We start from the raw sequence: 19,430 nt of genomic DNA, 5'->3' as shown, positions 1-19,430 counted from the left end.
AAGGGGAAAAAAAAAAAAAAGTATTTATAATGTTTTTTAATCTATGCACAAATGTTTTTCCTTTGATTCCTAATTCAAACTGAATGGGTTGTTTTACCATCGTTTACGTTAAGCGTTGACCTTAAAACCTGGAAGTCGATTGGTTTCTACGTAGAGCTGCACCAGAATCTGCACTCTCCAGCTCTAGTAAATCTACCCCAAAAGGGTGAATCTGCCAGGCAGGGACACAGATAACAAATAGAAAACGCGATAGGGACTCTCACCAGTCTATTCCAAGACTAAAATTAAACTAATTTCCATGACAAATGAAGGATACATCTATGCAATGTCTTTATCACGTGTTTATCTGCGCCAATTTGACTTTTAAATACACTTTGAAACAATACCATCATCTATTCCAGGAGTACATTTGGTTAGCTGTGGGATCGCATTTTATAGGTTTGTACATTATAAAATCAACACTATAAAACAACAAAACAAAACATTTAACCGCGTACCACGCACATACACAGACAAAAAGCGTAAAAACAAATTCATAGAATAGAGGACTATGTAAATCTGGATTTATGTCCGCCAGGCTGGGATTAAACCATAAAACACAAAGTCCTGCAAACCTGACGTCACCATTGTCCTCTTGAAAGTTAAAGTTGGATGTAAACCCAATGTCATCCTTTCTAAACTCCTGCCATAGGGGTTATCTATAATGATATACATGCCTCCTGCATGTATCTTTACCTGTCAAATGTCTCCCCTCTGTTATGAGAACCCGAAAAACTGCAGATTCTGTGGGCGGGTCTGTTGTCTGGAGCTCGGTGGGCGGAGTCGTGATGTCAGTTGACTCCCCGCCCACCTCTACACTCCCCGCCCACCTCTACACTCCCCTTGTCAATATACATTTTCTCCTGTGTATTTCTTACACTGAACTTCTGCTATGATCTCTAACATCCAGTGAAAAGACAGGAAAGTGACCACATGACTTCAGCATGCCAAATCATGCTGAGGTGTGGAACAGCCAATCATAGTTACATAGTAGGTGAAGTTGAAAAAAGACACAAGTCCAACCTATGTGTGTGATTATATGTCAGTATTACATATCCCTGTATGTTGTGGTCATTCAGGTGATTATCTAATAGTTTCTTGAAACTATCAATGCTCCCCGCTGAGACCACCGCCTGTGGAAGGGAATTCCACATCCTTGCCGCCCTTACAGTAAAGAACCCTCTACGTAGTTTAAGGTTAAACCTCTTTTCTTCTAATTTTAATGAGTGGCCCCGAGTCTTATTAAACTCTCTTCTGCGAAAAAGTTTTATCCCTATTGTGGGGTCACCAGTACGGTATTTGTATATTGAAATCATATCCCCTGTCAAGCGTCTTTTCTCCAGAGAGAATAAGTTCAGAGCTCGCAACCTTTCCTCATAACTAAGATCCTCCAGGCCCTTTTTTTTAGCTTTGTTGCCCTTCTTTGTACTTGCTCCATTTCCAGTACATCCCTCCTGAGGACTGGTGCCCAGAACTGGACAGCATACTCTAGGTGCGGCCGGACCAGAGTCTTGTAGAGCGGGAGAATTATCGTTTTCTCTCTGGAGTTGATCCCCTTTTTAATGCCAATATTCTGTTTGCTTTGTTAGCAGCAGCTTGGCATTGCATGCCATTGCTGAGCCTATCATCTACTAGGACCCCCAGGTCCTTTTCCATCTTAGATTCCCCCAGAGGTTCTCCCCCCAGTCTATAGATTGCATTCATATTTTTGCCACCCAAATGCATTATTTTACGTTTTTCTACATTGAACCTCATTTGCCATGTAGTTGCCCCACCCCATTAATTTGTCTTGCAAGGTTTCCACATCCTGCGCAGAAGTTATTGCCCTGCTTAGCTTAGTATCATCTGCAAATACAGAGATTGAACTGTTTACCCCATCCTCCAGGTCGTTTATGAACAAATTAAAGGGGTTGTAAAGGTTCATATTTTTTCACCTTAATGCATCCTATGCATTAAGGAGAAACACCACCTGGCAGTTACCGGCCCCCCAGCCCCCCTGTTTTACTGACCTGAACCCCTTCATTCAGTCGGCAGGGAAGCACTGTCTCTCTCTCTCTTCACGGGCTCTCGGTTCTTGATTGGATAGATTGATAGCAGCGCAGCCATTGGCTCCCGCTACTGTCAATTAAATCCAATGATGCAGGCGCCGGGGCCAAGTCCTGCATTCGGCCTCTATGGACGCTGAATGCTGGACTCAGGAGCGGGCCCGCAAGGTAATCCCCGGGAGAGCGCTTCTCCTAGGGGGTTATCTGCTGCGGGGTGGAGCCGCGAGAGCTTCCAGAAGAGGAGGTTCGGGGCCACTCTGTACAAAACGAGATGCACAGTGGAAGCAAGTATATGTTTGTTATAAAAAAAAAAAAAAAAAATTACCCTTTCCTCATAACTAAGATCCTCCAGACCCTTTATTAGCTTTGTTGCCCTTCTTTGTACTCGCTCCATTTCCAGTACATCCTTCCTGAGGACTGGTGCCCAGAACTGGACAGCATACTCCAGGTGCGGCTGGACCAGAGTCTTGTAGAGCGGAAGAATTATCGTTTTATCTCTGGAGTTGATCCCCTTTTAAATGCCAATATTCTGTTTGCTTTGTTAGCAGCAGCTTGGCATTGCATGTCATTGCTGAGCCTATCATCTACTAGGACCAAAATGATAGGAAATCTTATACTATACATTATGACATAAAAAAAGAAAAAAACATAAAAAAAAAAAAAAAAAAAAAAAAAAAAACACAATAAAACCTTCTGTTCTCTTTGTATTACTTCCTTTGTTGGAAATCCCTGGTGTTCCTGACAGTCCCTCAGATTTACTATTAAAAACTGACCACACTAAGCAGGAGAACACACTGTGGTCAGTTCTCTAGCTATGCTGGGAACTCAGCCTGCTCTCCTCCAATGATCAGACTTGTCCTGACATGCCTCCTCTGCACAGCCACTCACTGAGAAGATCAGTGTGCTGCTGTTTCTCCCCCCCCCCCAGCCCTTATGCTAGGGGGGAGGAGAAAAAGCAGAAATGTGATCACCTATAAAAAAAAAAAAAAAAAAAAAAAGGGGGGAGGGGGGAGGGTATATATAGTGTTTTTTAGTCTATACACAAATGTTTTTCCCTTTTATTTCTATTACAAATAGGCGCAGATAAACGTCCTGCAAATCTGACGTCACCATTGTCCCCTTAAAAGTTGAAAGGGAAAAAAAAAAAAAAAAAAAAAAAAAAAAAAAAAACATAAAAAAAACAAAAAACAAACAAAAAAAAAAACCACACACATACACACACGCATGTGTGTAGTAGGTCTGGAAAATGTAACACACGTCATTAAACAGCTGAATAAATATGAATACAGAGGACACAAGAAGAGGGTCCAGAATGGTTTATAAACTTTGCAGAAAATGTAAATCTAAGATCTGATAACAAAGCCGGTTCTCCTTTTTCCCCAATTTAAATGAGATCTTATCTCCTGCCATCCAGATACTGCATTATAATGAGCGACGGACGGTTGTAAACGTTCCGTTTTATAGCAGAACTCTTTTTAACCTTTAGTCCAGCTTGGTTACATCGAAGGCTTCATTCACATGGCCGTACTAAACCCGCTTCAATACCGGGCACCTTCACCCCCTTCCTGCCCAGGCCAATTTTCAGCTCTGTCACTTTTTGAATGACAATTGCAACACTGTGAAATTTGTAATAATTTTTTTTCACACAAATAGATCTTTCGATGGTATTTGAAGTGGAGCTCCACCCAAAAGGAGAAGCTCTGCTTATTTGACTCCTTTTCTTTGGGGGGGGGGGCGGAAGCAGATACCTTCGCTGCTGCAAAGTCATCCGGACGTTTGGCACCCTGCCCCTGGGCCATTCACATACATTTTGTTATAAAAAAAAAAAAAAAAAAATTACCCTTACAATCACTTTAAACAGGATTGGTCCCAGCACAGAACCCTGGGGAACCCCACTACCCACCCATTCCGAGAACTCCCCATTTATCACCACCCTCTGAACTCGCCCTTGTAGCCAGTTTTCAATCCATGTACTCACCCTATGGTCCATGCCAACGGACCTTATTTTGTACAGTAAATGTTTATGGGGAACTGTGTCAAATGCTTTTTCAAAATCCAGATACACCACATCTACGGGCCTTCCTTTATCTAGATGGCAACTCACCTCCTCATAGAAGGTTAATAGATTGGTTTGGCAAGAACTTTCTTCATGAATCCATGCTGATTACTGCTAATTGGAGCTGCACGATTCTGGCCAAAATGAAAATCATGATTTTTTTTACTGTTTAGTTTTTTCTTTTTAATTAAAGTGTATTTTTTTCCAAAAAAAAAAAATTGCATTTGAAAGACTGCTGCGCAAATAGACATAAAATATTGCAATAACCACCATTTTATTCCCTAGGGTCTCTGTTAAAAAAAAAAAAAAATATATATATATATATATATATATATATATATATATATATATATATATATATATATATATATATATATATATATATATATTTTAGTTTTTTTTATAAATTATCTACTGCTAATGATACTGTTGTCATTACTAAAATCTTGTATATAATCCCTCATCCCCTCCAAGAGCTTGCATCCAATTGATGTTAGGCTAACTGGTCTGTAATTCCCAGGAATGTAACTTGGCCCTTTTTTAAATATTGGTGTTACATTGGCTTTTATCCAATCAGCTGTAACCATTCCAGTAAGACTGTAAAAATTAGGAACAATGGTCTGGCAATTACTTGACTGAGTTCCTTAAGGATCCTCGGGTGCAAGTCATCTGGTCCCGGTGACCGAATAATGTTACGTTTTTCAAGTCTATTTCTAATTCTGTCCTCTGTTAGCCAGGAGGGTGCTTCCTGTGATGTGTCACGAGCATAAACATTGCAGTTTTGGTTACTGAAGCCCCCGATTTCCTCGTGAAGACTGAGGAGAAGAATAAGTTCAATACCTTCGCCATCTCTCCATCCTTAGTAACCAGATTCCCTCCATCATTCTTTATGGGACCAATATGATCTGACCTTCCTTTCTTACCATTTATGTACTCAAAAAAATTTTTTTTTTACTCTCCTCCGCTATGTGTCTTTCGTGTTCTACCTTAGCCGCCCTGATTGCACCCTTACATTTCTTGTTGCATTCTTTGTAAAGTTGGAATGCTGATGATGATCCCTCAGCCTTGTATTTTTTGAAAGCCTTCTCTTTTGTTTTTATATGCGTTTTTACATTGGAGTTAAGCCACCCAGGACTTTTATTAACTCTTTAGAATGCATTTCCCAGTGGGACACACTGGCTAGTACCCTTATTTAATATGCTCTTAGCATACCCATTTTTCCTCCATGTTCTTTGTTCCCAAGATTTTATCCCAATTATCTTCTTCTAGCAAGGTTTGTAGTTTAGGGAAGTTGGCTCTTTGGAAATCAGTGTCTTTGTATTCTCCTTATGTTTCCTATTTGTGTGATTTCTACTAAAACGAATTGACCTGTGATCGTTGTTTCCTAAATTGCCCCGTATTTCTAAATCCCTGATCAGGTCTGTATTGTTGGTAATCAGTAGGTCTAGTAACGCTTTGTTTCTAATTGGTGCGTCTACCATCTGACCCATGAAATTGTCCTGCAAGACATTTAGGAACTGGTGAGCCTTAGATGAATGCGCGGTTCCCTCCGCCCAGTCTATGTCTGGATAATTATGAATTATGATCCCCCATTATGATAACACTTCCCATCCTTGCTGCTAATCCAAATTGTGATAGGAGATTTGTCTCCACTTCCTCCCTCAGGTTAGGGGGCCTATAGCATACTCCCAGTATTATTTTCCCCTTAGCTTCATCCCTTTGGATCTCTACCCATAAGGATTCCACCTCCTCCCTTGCTCCATTAGCGATGTCATCGCTCACATTCACAATTGTACTATCTCTACCTCTGGACACCCCACCCCCCACCCTCACTCCCAGCAGATCTGCACCTTCCCCATTTAGGTGCAGTCCGTCCCTTCTACAGAGCTGGTAACCGACTGAGAAGTCGCCCCAGTTCTCCAGGAACCCAAACCCCTCCTTAACTACACCAGCTCTTCAGCCACTTGTTTACTTCCCTAATCTCCCTCTGCCTTTCTGGTGTGGCTTGAGGTACCGGTAGTATTTCTGAGAATACTACCTTGGAGGTCCTTTTTCCTCAATTTAGCTCTAAAGACCCTAAAATCGTTTAGGATATTCCATCTTCCTCTGATGTTGTCATTGGTGTCTTCCTCAGCCCCTCCGAGTAATCTGTCCACCAGAACCTGAGCTCCCAGTATACAACATACAGTTTGGCGCTTCAGGTCTTGGTCACAGATTTCCCTCTCTGTCCTAAGAATTGAGTCCCCTACCATCAGAATCTGTCTTTCCTTTCCCTTGGCTTTACTCCCACCCTCACTGGAGGAGTCATTCCCCTGGCAGCTAGGAGCAGTGCTGGTCCCTGACTGGTGTCACTCAACTGGGCGTACCTATTGGGATGTTCCAGCCCAGGACCGGCCTCCCTGACAGGCACTCACGATACCCAGGAACTAACAATACACACACACTACTCAGGTACTCACAATACACATAGTAGCAGTGTGCTTTGCGCATACACAGTAGGGAACCGGCAGTGAGGCCGTAAGGCTTCAGTGCCAGTTTCCCTTAACCAAAATAGCGGCGGCAGCACCCGGGAGCCGATGGAAAAATCAGCTCAGGTGAAGACACCGCAGGATTCCTGGACAGGTAAGTGTCCCAATATTAAAAGTCAGCAGCTACAGTATTTGTAGCTGCTGACTTTTAATTTTTTTTCTGACAGAGCCCGGAGCTCCTCTTTAATCACCACTTGGTTTGTTTTTTTCCTAAATAAAACGAGAAAAGAACGAAAATTTTAAGAGAAAAACAAACGTGTTCTTCTTTCGGTTACAAAATTTTGCAAATAAACATTCTTCATACATTTAGGCCAAAATATATTCTGCTCCATTTCTTTGGCGAAAATAACCCAAATCTGTGTATATTACTTAGTCTGTGGGAAGGTTATTGAGCCCACAAACGATGGGATATATATCTGAAAACTAATAAATCCTGATGTACTGACAACCAATCTCATTTCTGGAGGTCCAAAAATGTCAAGACAGTACAGATATCACCCCCCCCCCCCCCCCACCTTCCCCCAAATGACCCCTTTTATGAAAGTAGACAGTCCAAGGTATTTAGTAAGAGGCATGGCGAGTTTTTTGAAGCTGTAATTTGTCGCAATTCTTTGGAATATGAAAACATTTTAAAAACTTTTTTTTTTTTTTTTTTTTCACAAAATATTTTTTTTTTTTTTTACATATGGTCACCAGTACAGCCTTATTATATGTCTGGTGTGGCTGTAATCAGGGACATGGACTGGTGACAGTATGTAAAAAAAAAAAAAAAAAAAAAAACACACACAAACACACACACACACGGAAATTTTAATGAGGTTTTCCAATTTTTTTTTTACATACGGTCACTAAAGCAATACAGCATTACCATAGTAACACTGCACTACTCTGGGAAGAGGATCCCAATTTTTTTTTATTTGCACACTGATTGCATATAACAGCGAATATAACTGTTATAAACAGCCATTTTTTCTGAATGAAATCAATTTATTCAGTGTTTACTATTGTGATTAGCCCTGTCTGTATCATGTGATCACTGTGACCAAAATCACAGAAAACATCACAATAGAACACAATGAATGGAAGCTATCCATGTACAATTGTCATGTGATCTGCTGCGATTGGTCACAGCAATCACGAGGTACCAGCAGCAGGCAGGTACACTGATCTGTCATCCGCTGTGTTCAGTGGACACACGGGGTGACAGATTGCACTGCAGGGCAGCGTGTGTTCTGGGGACGAGGTCATATGACCTCCATCCGGATCTAGAACAGTCTCGCCCAGCTGTCATTTGACTATAGGCCGGGCAGAAACTGGTTAACTTACACAGTGACAGAAATTGAGGCTGGCCATAGATGCCTCTTTTTTTCAATCAGCCAGCAGGTGGAATGAGGTATTCTCTCCGCTCTGCCATTATATTCCGACAGCCAGCTGATCAACAAAAGTTTTTCAACAGTCCCGATTGATAGAAGTCAATCATTAGATCAACTTCTGTCAAACAGGAATGGCCATAGAGGGATCGAAATTAGCTCAACAGGCCAAATTTCAATCCATCTATGGGCAGCTTAATGGTCCAAATAAAATTACTATCCCACAGTTCAGAATTAAAGTGCCTTTCTGTCAATTAACTGCATGTGTAGGGCTCCTGGGATAGTTTGGATGAAGAGAAAAGAAAAAGAAAAAGAAAAAGAAAAAAAGAGAAGAGAAAGCAAAAAAAAAAGAAGAAAAAAGAAAGAAAAGAAAAACTTTTGGTAGTGTCAAAGCTTGTATACCCTCTCCCGCACATACCTATGTGCCACTGAAGCAGCCCATCATAGTGAAGGTCCAATAGGAATGTATGGAAGTTGGAAGGGAATGGACAAGCTATCAATAAGGATCTGCACTGAGGTTAAAGTGGAGTTCCACCCACTTTTACAACTCTTCAGCATCCCTCACTAAACTGTGCACTGTAAACGAATTGGATATTTTCTTTCTCAGCACCTACTGTATATCTGCTGTATTCATTTTTCACTTCCTCCTCCCTGGCCGTGGCCCATCGCATCATTTCCTGTTTGCAGTGCCTCCTGGGAAGGGGCGGCAACCTCCTCTGACACTGCCGTTGCTATGGAAACCTGACCTGAAACCCATTACACTGCTTGTGCTGCACTGAGCATGTGCAAGATCTGCAAGGATGAGATCCAGGAAGAAATACAGTCTGGCTTCAGATGCCCACACTTAAGATGGCCACGGCCTGCTGTAAGTTTATAAAATAACAAACTACTGCTATAAACTAACAAAACAGACCTTAGTTTACAGACTAACTTTACTAGAATACATTAAGCTTGTGTATTATAGGGGTATTTTTTATTTAAAAAGTATAATTTCGGCCGGAACACCACTTTAAGAAGAGTTTTGTTTCGGTTTTGAATTTAGATTTCAGTCTTTCTAGGATCCCCAGCTGTTAATAATATGATCACTTTAGGGTTGATTTACTAAAACTGCAAATTGCAAAATCTGGTGAAGCTGTGCATGGCAGCCAATCAGCTTCTAACTTCAGCTTGTTCAGTTAAGCTTTGAGGAAAAAAAATTAAAAAAAAAAAAAAAAAAAAAAAAAAATCTGGAAGCCGACTGGATTCTATGCAGAGCTGCACCAGATTTTGAACTCTCCAGGTCTAGTAAATCAACCCCTTTAGGTCTGTCCTTATTCAATTCAAAGAACAAGATGGCCGCTCACATACCTCATGCTGACACCGGTGTCTTAAGGTCTGTGTTGAAATATCATAAATTGCCAAAGTTCCATCCAGGTAACCGACTGCTGCCAGGGGCAGCCTGGGAAAAAAAAATATATACATATTATTAACCACTTCCAGCATTCCTCTCCGACATGTAAAAAAAAACCTTTTTTTTTCTGCAAAATGACTTGGAACCCCCAACACATAGATATAGATTATATATATTATATCTATATATATTTTAGCAGAAGCCCTAGAGAATAAAATGGTGGGAATTGCACATTTTTAGGTCACACGAGATTTGCCCAGCGTTTTTTCAAACTCAAATCTTTAAAAAAAAAAAAAAAAAAAAAAAATTCACTTGAATGGATTTTAATGCACAAAAATACAATACAATACCAAATTGTTTTGTAGAATATAAAAGAAAACGGTTCGCCCGTGGAATGGCGCCAAGTTACGATACCTAAAAACCTCTATAGGTGATGCTTTAAAAGCCTTTACAAATTACCATTTAGTTACAGAAGAGGTCTGGGGCTAAAATTATTGCTCTCACTCCGACGTTCGCATATGTGTGGTGTGATCCCTGTTTACATATGCATGTGGGACCTACAGGCGCGGTCACCGTTGCGCATGACCACAGGGACTCCTTAAAAAAAAATTCACCAATTTTATTGCTATCACAAGGGATGAACAACATCCATTGTGACAGCATGGGCTGTGACAAGTACTCTTTATGGAGAGATCTGTGAGTCTATTAGACCCCAAATCTCTCCTCTGACCTCCAATGCAGCCGACCAGAAACAGATCGGTCTGATCGGCTGCTTCCCTGGCTATTAAATGGCCAGGTAAACAAAGACCCGAAAAACAGAAAGTGACAAAATCCTCATCGCCGACTGTTTCCAACAGTACACAGTGGGAGGTACAACATCTGTTCCTCACACTGTGTGCATGGAGCTGGATGCCGCCGGTCGCATCCTTGGCGGGCTCTCTGATTGCACAAGAGAGCCCAGTTAAAGCAGCAGGGGTGGGTTAGGGGTAGAGAGATGGCTTGAGTTACCTTCTGCTGTCTGTAAAAGTAATCCAGTAAAGTCAACTGATTTAAAGTATATGTAAACCCCAACAACTTCTCTTATTTGCTTCCTTTTGGGCTGTCAAATATCCCATTGAAAATAGTTTGTAATGTGTGTTTGACAAATTCAGTTTTTCCCTCCTGTTTTATGGTGACAGTACTGCTACTCCAAACATACAAACATACAGTATGGCGAGTGAGAGTTGTCACCCTGGGACAGGAAGTCTGTTACTGGCAGGAATGATCCAGATAAAAATTTTTTTTTTATTGCAGCCATCACACCTAAGGGCTGGTAAAATGTAAATTTTACATTGTTTTTTTGATACATAGAATTCCAAAACATTTTTTTTTTACTTTAGTATCACTTTAAAGGAGGAAGGGATCTAAAAGTCTGTTTTTTTTTTTTTTCTTTAAAAAATAACAAACATGTTTTACTTACCTGCTCTGTGTAATGGTTTAGCACAGAGCACCCCCGATCCTCCTCTTCTTGGGTCCCTCGCCGGCGCTTCTGGCCCCCCCCGTTGGGTGACAGTATGGTCATATAATTCTGCCCATTTACTGTGAACCCAGCCTACTCTCCACTCGCACATTATTAGATTGGGCTCACAGTACTCTAGGGCTGGCCGGTGCTCCCTAGTCAATATGTGAGCGCTGCTCAGTCCTGGAAAAAAATGCCCACCTCTGGAGCACCACGCCAGCTAGAAGACTGTGGGGAAAAAAGGTAGGTACACCTGGGGTGGTGGGGGCTTTGGAGGATGGTTAGAAATGGGTGGTGGGTCAAAGTACTGGAGTCTTACTTGGGGCCTCATTCAAATGAGCGCTGGCATGCATGACAGGCGTTTGCGCACAAAGCAGCGTGCACACAGCCGGTGAATGCAGATGCAAAGGCTGCACAGACACCTGCATGAAAAAAAAAAAAAACCTGACAGGTGTACAGGAGTGGGTGTGTAACCCCCAAACTGCATTCGGGACTAAAAGCTTAAATGTCTAAAAGCCACGGGGAGCCCATGTGTATCCAAGACCATGTAGGCAATGCCTATAGAAATTATACCAGCCAGTAACATTTCAGTGGCACAAACAAACACAGTCTAACAAAAATATGGTGACTACCAGCGTCCAAAGATGCTTACACATTGCAGAAGCCCAGAGACTCCACAGAATTGGACTCGGACTCCCCATCTTCCCGTCTTGAGGCTTTGGATACGTTGCTTTCTGTCTTGAATAAACCGACCACCTGTACAGCAAGAAGAACAAAATGTGTGAAATAGATCTGCTGAAGCTCATCGATCACAGAGCGCTACTTCTCCAGCTAAAGACACCGGGGTATGACAGCTCTAAACCCAGGAAGTGTTCTACAGATTGGGTTGGATTTTATTTAAATGCCAGTACTGCTGCCGCCAACAGTTATGGTGGCAGCGGCAAAATGATTAAATGCTACATCTTTTAGAACTCTGCTGTGCCTTCGTGGTTGTGCGACACAAAGGGGTTGATTTACTAAATCTGGAGAGTGCAAAATCTGGTGCAGCTGTGCATGGCAGCCAATCAGCTTCTAACTTTAGCTTGTTCAATTAAGCTTTGACAAAAAAATAAATTAAAAAATCTCTCTCTCTCTATAGATATATATATCTATTTTTTTTGTCAAAGCTTAATTGAACAAGCTAAAGTTAGAAGCGGATTGGCTGCCATGCACAGCTGCACCAGATTTTGCACTCTCCAGTTTTAGTAAATCGACCCCATAGTGTCGGGGCAGAAAAAGGGACCTCACCTTTCCAGTGGCCGTGTTCACCATCTTTGTATCACAATCCACAGAGCCCGTGAGCACGAGACTTCCATCGGCATTTGAAGACACGCATGTCAGAGGACGGGTATGACCATCTGTGCCTAGAGAAGGGACAAGAAGATGACACTCAGAAAGGGTAAAACCTTAATCCTTAGGCATTGCTGAACAAGGCAAGTCACCTGCTCCTCCCATACTCTGAAGTACTGGCTATGTAGCTTTGCTTCCCCGTGTGAACAGAGCAAGGGGGGGGGTGCGGGGAGAGAATTAGTAGATGCCAGAGCCGGTCCCAAAGTGAACCTGTTGCTCTGCACTGGATGAGCACTGGTATACTTAAAAAGTACATAGACCACCTACTATTTACACTGCCAAGGGAAAGTTAAAAAGGAACTTGAAAAATACAGTGCCTTAAAAAAGTATTCATACCCCTTGAAATTTTCCACATTTTGTCATGTTACAGCCAAAAACATAAATGTATTTTATTTGAATTTTATGTGATAGACCAACACAAAGTGGCACATAATTGTGAAGTGGAAGGAAAATGATACATGGTTTTCAATTTTTTTTACAAATAAATATGAATATAAATATAAATGTGAAGAGTGTGTGGGGATGCTTTTCTTCAGCAGGGACAGGGAAGCTGGTCAGAGTTGATGGGAAGATGGATGGAGCCAAATACAGGACAATCTTAGAAGAGAACCTGTTAGAGTCTGCAAAAGACTTGAGACTGGGGCGGAGGTTCACCTTCCAGCAGGACAACGACCCTAAACACACAGCCAGAGCTACAATGGAATGGTTTATATCAAAGCATATTCATGTGTTAGAATGGCCCAGTCAAAGTCCAGACCTAAATCCAATTGAGAATCTGTGGCAAGACTTGAAAATTGCTGTTCACAGACACTCTCCATCCAATCTCATAGAACTTGAGATATTTTGTAAAGAAGAATAGGCAAAAATGTCCCTCTCTAGATGTGCAAAGCTGGTAGAGACATCCCCAAAAAGACTTGCAGCTGTAATTGCAGTGAAAGGTGATCCTACAAAGTATTGACTCCGGGGGGCGCCATACAAATGTACCCCCCACACTTTTCACATATATTTGTAATAAATTTTGAAAAACATTTATCATCTTCCTTCCACTTCACAATTATGTGCCACTTTGTGTTGGTCTATCACATAAAATACATTTACATTTTTGGTTGTAACATGACAAAAATGTGGAAAATTTGAAGGGGTATGAATACTTTTTCAAGGCACTGTATATTCCAAAGGTCACTCACCATTGATTGTTTATCCAGGATAAACCTTTTCACAAGCTGAACAAATCCTGCGTTGTCCCTTTCTCCCCCCACTACTTTATCACTGCATGTTTGTCTCACACCCCCATTTTTACACACTTAGCCTCTGGGAGCCAGCTGTCTCTTCCTGTGTTTTTTAGGGCAAAGCATTTACCTCGATTCTAGATAATAGAAACAGTGGAACCAATTTTAATCTTCCATCCCTAATTGGTTCCTCTCTATTATCTAGAATCAAGGTAAATGCTTTGCCCTACTTACTACTCCACACTTCGGAGTCTTATTTTGATTTATAATAATATGTTGATATTTTATCTTCTCTCTCTGGTTACCAAAGGTCTTCTCACTTTGTAAATCCCACTTTGGATTCAATTTATGAATCAAAAATTAATACTTCATGAATACGAGCATCCGGTAGACATTCATCTTCAGTTCATCATTATTTTGTATAAAATGTATTTTGTATAATGTATGATTAAGCCTCTTTATAAAATATATTATTAGGTATGTCCTTTTGACATGCCATGCGATTTTATTCATGGCAATTTTCAAGCATAATCATTTTACAATTGTTGTTTCTCTTATAGTATATATTACTTCATGTGACACTTCCAAAAAATTCCTGAAGAAGCTCTTCTGAGCGAAACATGTAGACTAATGCCCCGTACACACGGTCGGATTTTCCGATGGAAAATGTCCGATCGGAGCGTGTTGTCGGAAATTCCGACCGTGTGTGGGCTCCATCGGACATTTTCCATCGGATTTTCCGACACACAAAGTTGGAGAGCAGGAGATAAAATTTTCCGACAACAAAATCCGTTGTCGGAAATTCCGATCGTGTGTACACAAATCCGACGGACAAAGTGCCAGGCATGCTCAGAATAAATAAAGAGATGAAAGCTATTGGCCACTGCCCCGTTTATAGTCCCAACGTACGTGTTTTACGTCACCGCGTTTAGAACGATCGGATTTTCCGACAACTTTGTGCGACCGTGTGTAGACAAAACAATTTTGAGCCAACATCCGTCGGAAAAAATCCTAGGATTTTGTTGTCGGAATGTCCGAACAAAGTCCGACCGTGTGTACGCCCTATAAGAAGTGGTTTTACATGTCAAAAGAAATAATACATGACTCTTGCAAATGTTTACTGCGATTTTAAAGAGTTGTTTAAATAAAATTAATATTTTTCTAAATCGATTGATTATTCTACTCCTTGGTACCTTAAAAGTCCTGCCTGCCCCTTCCTCTTTTTTAAAAAAAAAAAAACAAAAACATGGCGCCAGATCTCCATCTCTCTTGTTCAACAGTAACATTATAGGTTGTCATTGTGTTGAGAGATCTTGCAAGAGTTTTGACACCTAAGGCCCTGCTGCTTTTAGGGATGTGTGAGGTATATCCCAGGGTGCTGGGGGGTGGGGACTGGCTACATCACCCTTGCAAGAATTGGAACGATCAAGTAACGAAAAGTTATCTGCCAGAGTGGGAAAAAAAAAAAAACACACACACACACACAACCTCCCTAGTGTCCTACTTAAAGTGGAACTACACTGCATCTGATATGGTGGGGACACACAAATAAAAGGAGTATGGGAAACATTGAATTACAGAGATGGCAGTCACCATAGACTTAAAGCAGACCTACATGGCATCCGAGCACTACAATCAAAAAACACTATTTAATTCATTTGTAATATTCAAAGCAAACTCCCCTCATCCATCCATCTCTCTCAATACATTATTTTGTTGAGAAATCACTTTGAACCCCCCCCCCTAGCTCTTCTGGTTGTGGCCATCTTGAGTAAGGGCAAATGCTTTATGTAGCATTTTCTTTCTGGAATCCATCTGCCCTTTGCTCAGGCATGCAGGCAGGAGGGAGCACTAAGCTGAGAAGCCCCTCCCGTCAAGACTCCTGGGATGTATGGCATCTTTTGTCTAGGCCTGGAAGCTAGGAAGTAACTGAAGAAAAAAAAATTATAGAGTTAGAGATAGATAGAGATAGATAGCGATAGAGAGCGATAGAGAGAGATAGATAGAGAGATATCTATATATATTCGAGTATAAGTCAAGTTTTTCAGCACATTTTTTGTGCTGAAAATGCCCCCCTCGACTTATACTCGAGTCAAGCACTTTTCTGCAGCAAAAAATTTCATTTTCCGATTTTGGGGCCCCGTATCTCGGGGCTACTTGGTGCTAGGAAACCCAAAATTTGGTGTGCAAACCCAGTGGAACTGGTACCACAACTGGAGTTCCTAGCACTAAGTGGCCCCGAGATACGGGGCCCCAAAATCGGTTCGGGAAATGTCATTCTCTGCTGCAGAAAAGTGCTTGACATTTTGTGAACTGACTTTGGGGCCCCGTATCTCAGGGCCACTTAGTGCTAGGAACCCCAAATTTGGTGTGCAAACCCAGTGGAACTGGTACCATAACACATCCAAAGCTGGGGTTCCTAGCACTAAGTGGCCCCGAGATACGGGGCCCCAAATCGGGTTTGGAAAATGTCATTCTCTGCTGCAGAAAAGTGCTTGACATTTTCTGAACAGATTTTTGGGGCCCTGTATCTCGGGGCCACTTGGTGCTAGAAACCCCAGCTTTGGATATTTTATGGTGGGTTTGCACACCAAATTTGGGGTTCCTAGCACTAAGTGGCCCCGAGATACGGGGCCCCAAAGTTGGTCAACTGTGTCTATCTGCAGCAATGTCATTTCGGGACCCTTTGGGTTCAGAGACCCCAAATTTTGGCTGCAGCTAGGAACCCTTAATTACCGAGTTTGAAGTTCGGGGGACCTATGGCTGCAAATGAACACAGTGAGGCTGCAAATGGGCACAGTTGACCCTCTTTTTCCACTTACAGTAGCTGCGCATTTCTCACCCTCGTCTTATACTCGAGTCAATACGTTTTTCCCATTTTTTTGTGGTAAATTAGGGCCTCGACTTATACACACACAAAATATATATATATATATATATATATATATATATATATATATATATATATATATATATATATATATATATATATATATATATATATATATATATATATATATATATATACACACACACACATATATATATATACACACACACAAACACACACCTTCCTACCTGCTAGTGCTAGCAGCTTAAAGATTAAAAATAATCAATGTTGACTAAGAGTGTGAATGACTCCAAACATGCTTAGGACGAACAAGAAAAAGAAAAAAAGAAAAAAAAAGGCAGACTTGGACTACTCTGTCTTTTTTCTGCCGTCACTTTTATAGGTTTCTATACAAATTCCATTTTAAAAAGGGGATGTAAACCCTCACGGTTTTTCACTTTAATACATTCTATGCATTAAGGTGAAAAACCTTCTGTAGTGCTGCAGCCCCCCAGTTTTACTTACCTGAACGCTGTCTTTTTCCGGACGGGAACGAGCACACCAGATCTAGCTGGCGTGTCTCGCGTCCCGATTGGATAGATTGATAGCAGTGCAGCCATTGGTTCCCGCTGCTGTCAATCAAATCCAATGGCATGAGCGCCGAGCCGAGTCTTGCTTTCTGTGTGAATACATGCAAAAGCAGGACTCGGGAGCGAGTGTCCACCAAAGAGAGCGTTTCTCCAAAGTGGACACCCGATGCGGGAAGGAGGTACCAGCGCCGCCAGGGGGACGCCAGAAGTTAAAGATCAGAGCCACTCTGTTCAAAATGAACTGCACAGTGGAGGATAGCAAGACATGCTTGTTATTTATAAAAAAAACAAACAAACAAACAAAAAAAAACATGGAGGGTTTACAACCCCTTTAAAGTATAGCTAAAGGCAAAACTTTAGTGTTGGATAGTGGAGAGGAATTAGAACACCTGCCAGTTTTTATTGCTGTCTGCGTCCCCGTTAAGGAGATTTACCCTCTCTATTTGTCCTGTTTATCATTACTGAAAGTAAAAAGTAAAAAAAAAAAAAAAAAAAAAAATCACTAAATTTTGGGTTGTCCCCAGAAAAGTAATAGAGGGGAAATCTTCCAATGGGGACACGTCTAGTGACCTGGGGGTCCCCAAGAAATTCCCTAAATTTGCAGGGATTCCCTCTTACTTCCTGTTTGGCTATGAGACATGATGTGAAGGGAAATATCTTCAATGGGACACAGATGGTGAAAAACAATCTGATAGGGCTTTACCCCCCCCCCCCCCCCATTTGCTCTATCCAAAATGAAAAAAAAAATAGGATTTTTTAAAACAGCTTACCTGTAAAATCCTTTTCTTTCGAAGGACATCACGGGACACAGAGCCACAGTAATTACTGATGGGTTATATAGGTATCACTGGTGATTGGACACTGGCACACCCTATCAGGAAGTTCAACCCCCTATATAATCCCTCCCCCTTGCAGGGATACCTCAGTTTTGTAGCCAAGCAATATAGTGTATTAGAAGAGGGGTGGGACCTCTGTGTCCCGTGATGTCCTTCGAAAGAAAAGGATTTTACAGGTAAGCTGTTTTAAAAAATCCTATTTTCTTTCTCGAACATCACGGGACACAGAGCCACAGTAATTACTGATGGGATGTCCCAGAGCAATGCTACCTGAGGGGGGGGAACCACGACCAAGTAGGGTGCAATCAGACCTGAGGACCCTGTACTGCTGCCTGCAGCACACTACGCCCAAAGGCGATATCCTCATGCCTTCTCACATCCACCTGATAGAATCTGGTGAATGTATGAACTGAAGACCAGGTTGCGGCCTTGCAGATTTGAGCCATAGAGGCCCGGTGATGCACTGCCCAAGAAGCACCAATAGCCCTTGTGGAATGTGCCCTGATCTGAAACGGAGGAATCTTCTGTTTCAAACCGTAAGCTTGAATGATCAACTGTCGAATCCATTTAGAAATGGTAGCTTTTGACGCTGCCTGTCCTCTATTGGGACCCTCTGGCAGCACAAACAAAACATCCGTCTTGCGGATCTGAGTAGTTGCCCCTAGATAGGCCTTAACTGCTCTTACTACATCCAACGAATGTAGAGATCTCTCTTCCGGAGAACAGGGATCTGGAAAAAAGGAAGGTAGAACAATGTCTTGGTTTAAATGAAAATCAGAAACCACCTTCGGTAAAAAACTAGGATGAGGGCGTAGTACCACTCTATCCTTGTGTATAATCAAATAAGGCTCCTTACAGGAAAGGGCTGCTAATTCTGATACTCTTCTAGCAGAAGAGATGGCCACCAGAAAAATTAATTTCCTTGTCAACAAGACCAAAGGAATCTGACTTATTGGTTCAAAAGGCCGTTTCTGTAACACAGCCAGGACCAAATTCAAGTCCCAGGGGTTTAGGGGCGCTTTAACCGGAGGATTAAGACGCATCACCCCCTGCATAAAGTTTCGGACCAAAGAATGCGAAGCAAGTGGCCGCTGAAATAATACTGATAAAGCAGAGACCTGGCCCTTGATGGTACTCAAGGCCAGCTTCATCTCTAATCCCATCTGTAGAAAATCAAGGATTCTACCTATGACATATTTCCTGGGATGCCAACCTCTGGATTCACACCAGGTTATATAAGCTTTCCAGACTCTATGATAAATCATCCTGGAAGCTGGCTTCCTTGCATTAATCAAGGTAGATATGACAGGACCTGAGAGCCCACGACTCTTCAGAAACGTGGGTCTCAATAGCCAAACCGTCAAATTTATCGTTTGTAAGGCAGGATGGAACACTGGACCTTGAGATAACAGGTCTGGGCGTACCGGTAGGGTCCACGGGGAACCTACCGTCATCCTTACTATTTCTGCATACCAAGTCCTTCTGGGCCAAGCGGGGGCCACCAGAAGTACCGACTTCCTTTCCTGCCTGATCCTGCGAAGGAGTCGTGGTAGTAGCAGAATAGGCGGGAATGCGTAAATCAGTGAGAACCGATGCCACGGAATCACCAACGCATCCGTCCCGCATGCAA

General features: G+C 41.9%; 1 protein-coding gene across 1 annotated transcript in view; it reads right to left on the bottom strand.

Annotated features, from left to right (window-relative positions):
• The window catches only part of AAMP (angio associated migratory cell protein), a 55,100-nt gene that overhangs the window by 10,313 nt on the left and 25,357 nt on the right, over positions 1–19,430 (bottom strand). Inside the window, exons 8-10 of the mRNA XM_073634386.1 lie at positions 12,214–12,329; positions 11,579–11,682; positions 9,386–9,476 (exon numbers count right to left, since the gene is read on the bottom strand). Coding sequence (XP_073490487.1) covers positions 9,386–9,476; positions 11,579–11,682; positions 12,214–12,329 — 311 coding nt within the window. The remainder of the gene's footprint in view (positions 1–9,385; positions 9,477–11,578; positions 11,683–12,213; positions 12,330–19,430) is intronic.

This window comes from Aquarana catesbeiana, linkage group LG06, assembly GCF_042186555.1.
Source record: "Aquarana catesbeiana isolate 2022-GZ linkage group LG06, ASM4218655v1, whole genome shotgun sequence".
Classification (NCBI taxonomy): Eukaryota; Metazoa; Chordata; class Amphibia; order Anura; family Ranidae; genus Aquarana; species Aquarana catesbeiana.
Note: the sequence above shows the minus strand (reverse complement) of the source record. Positions and strands in the feature narration are given on the sequence as shown.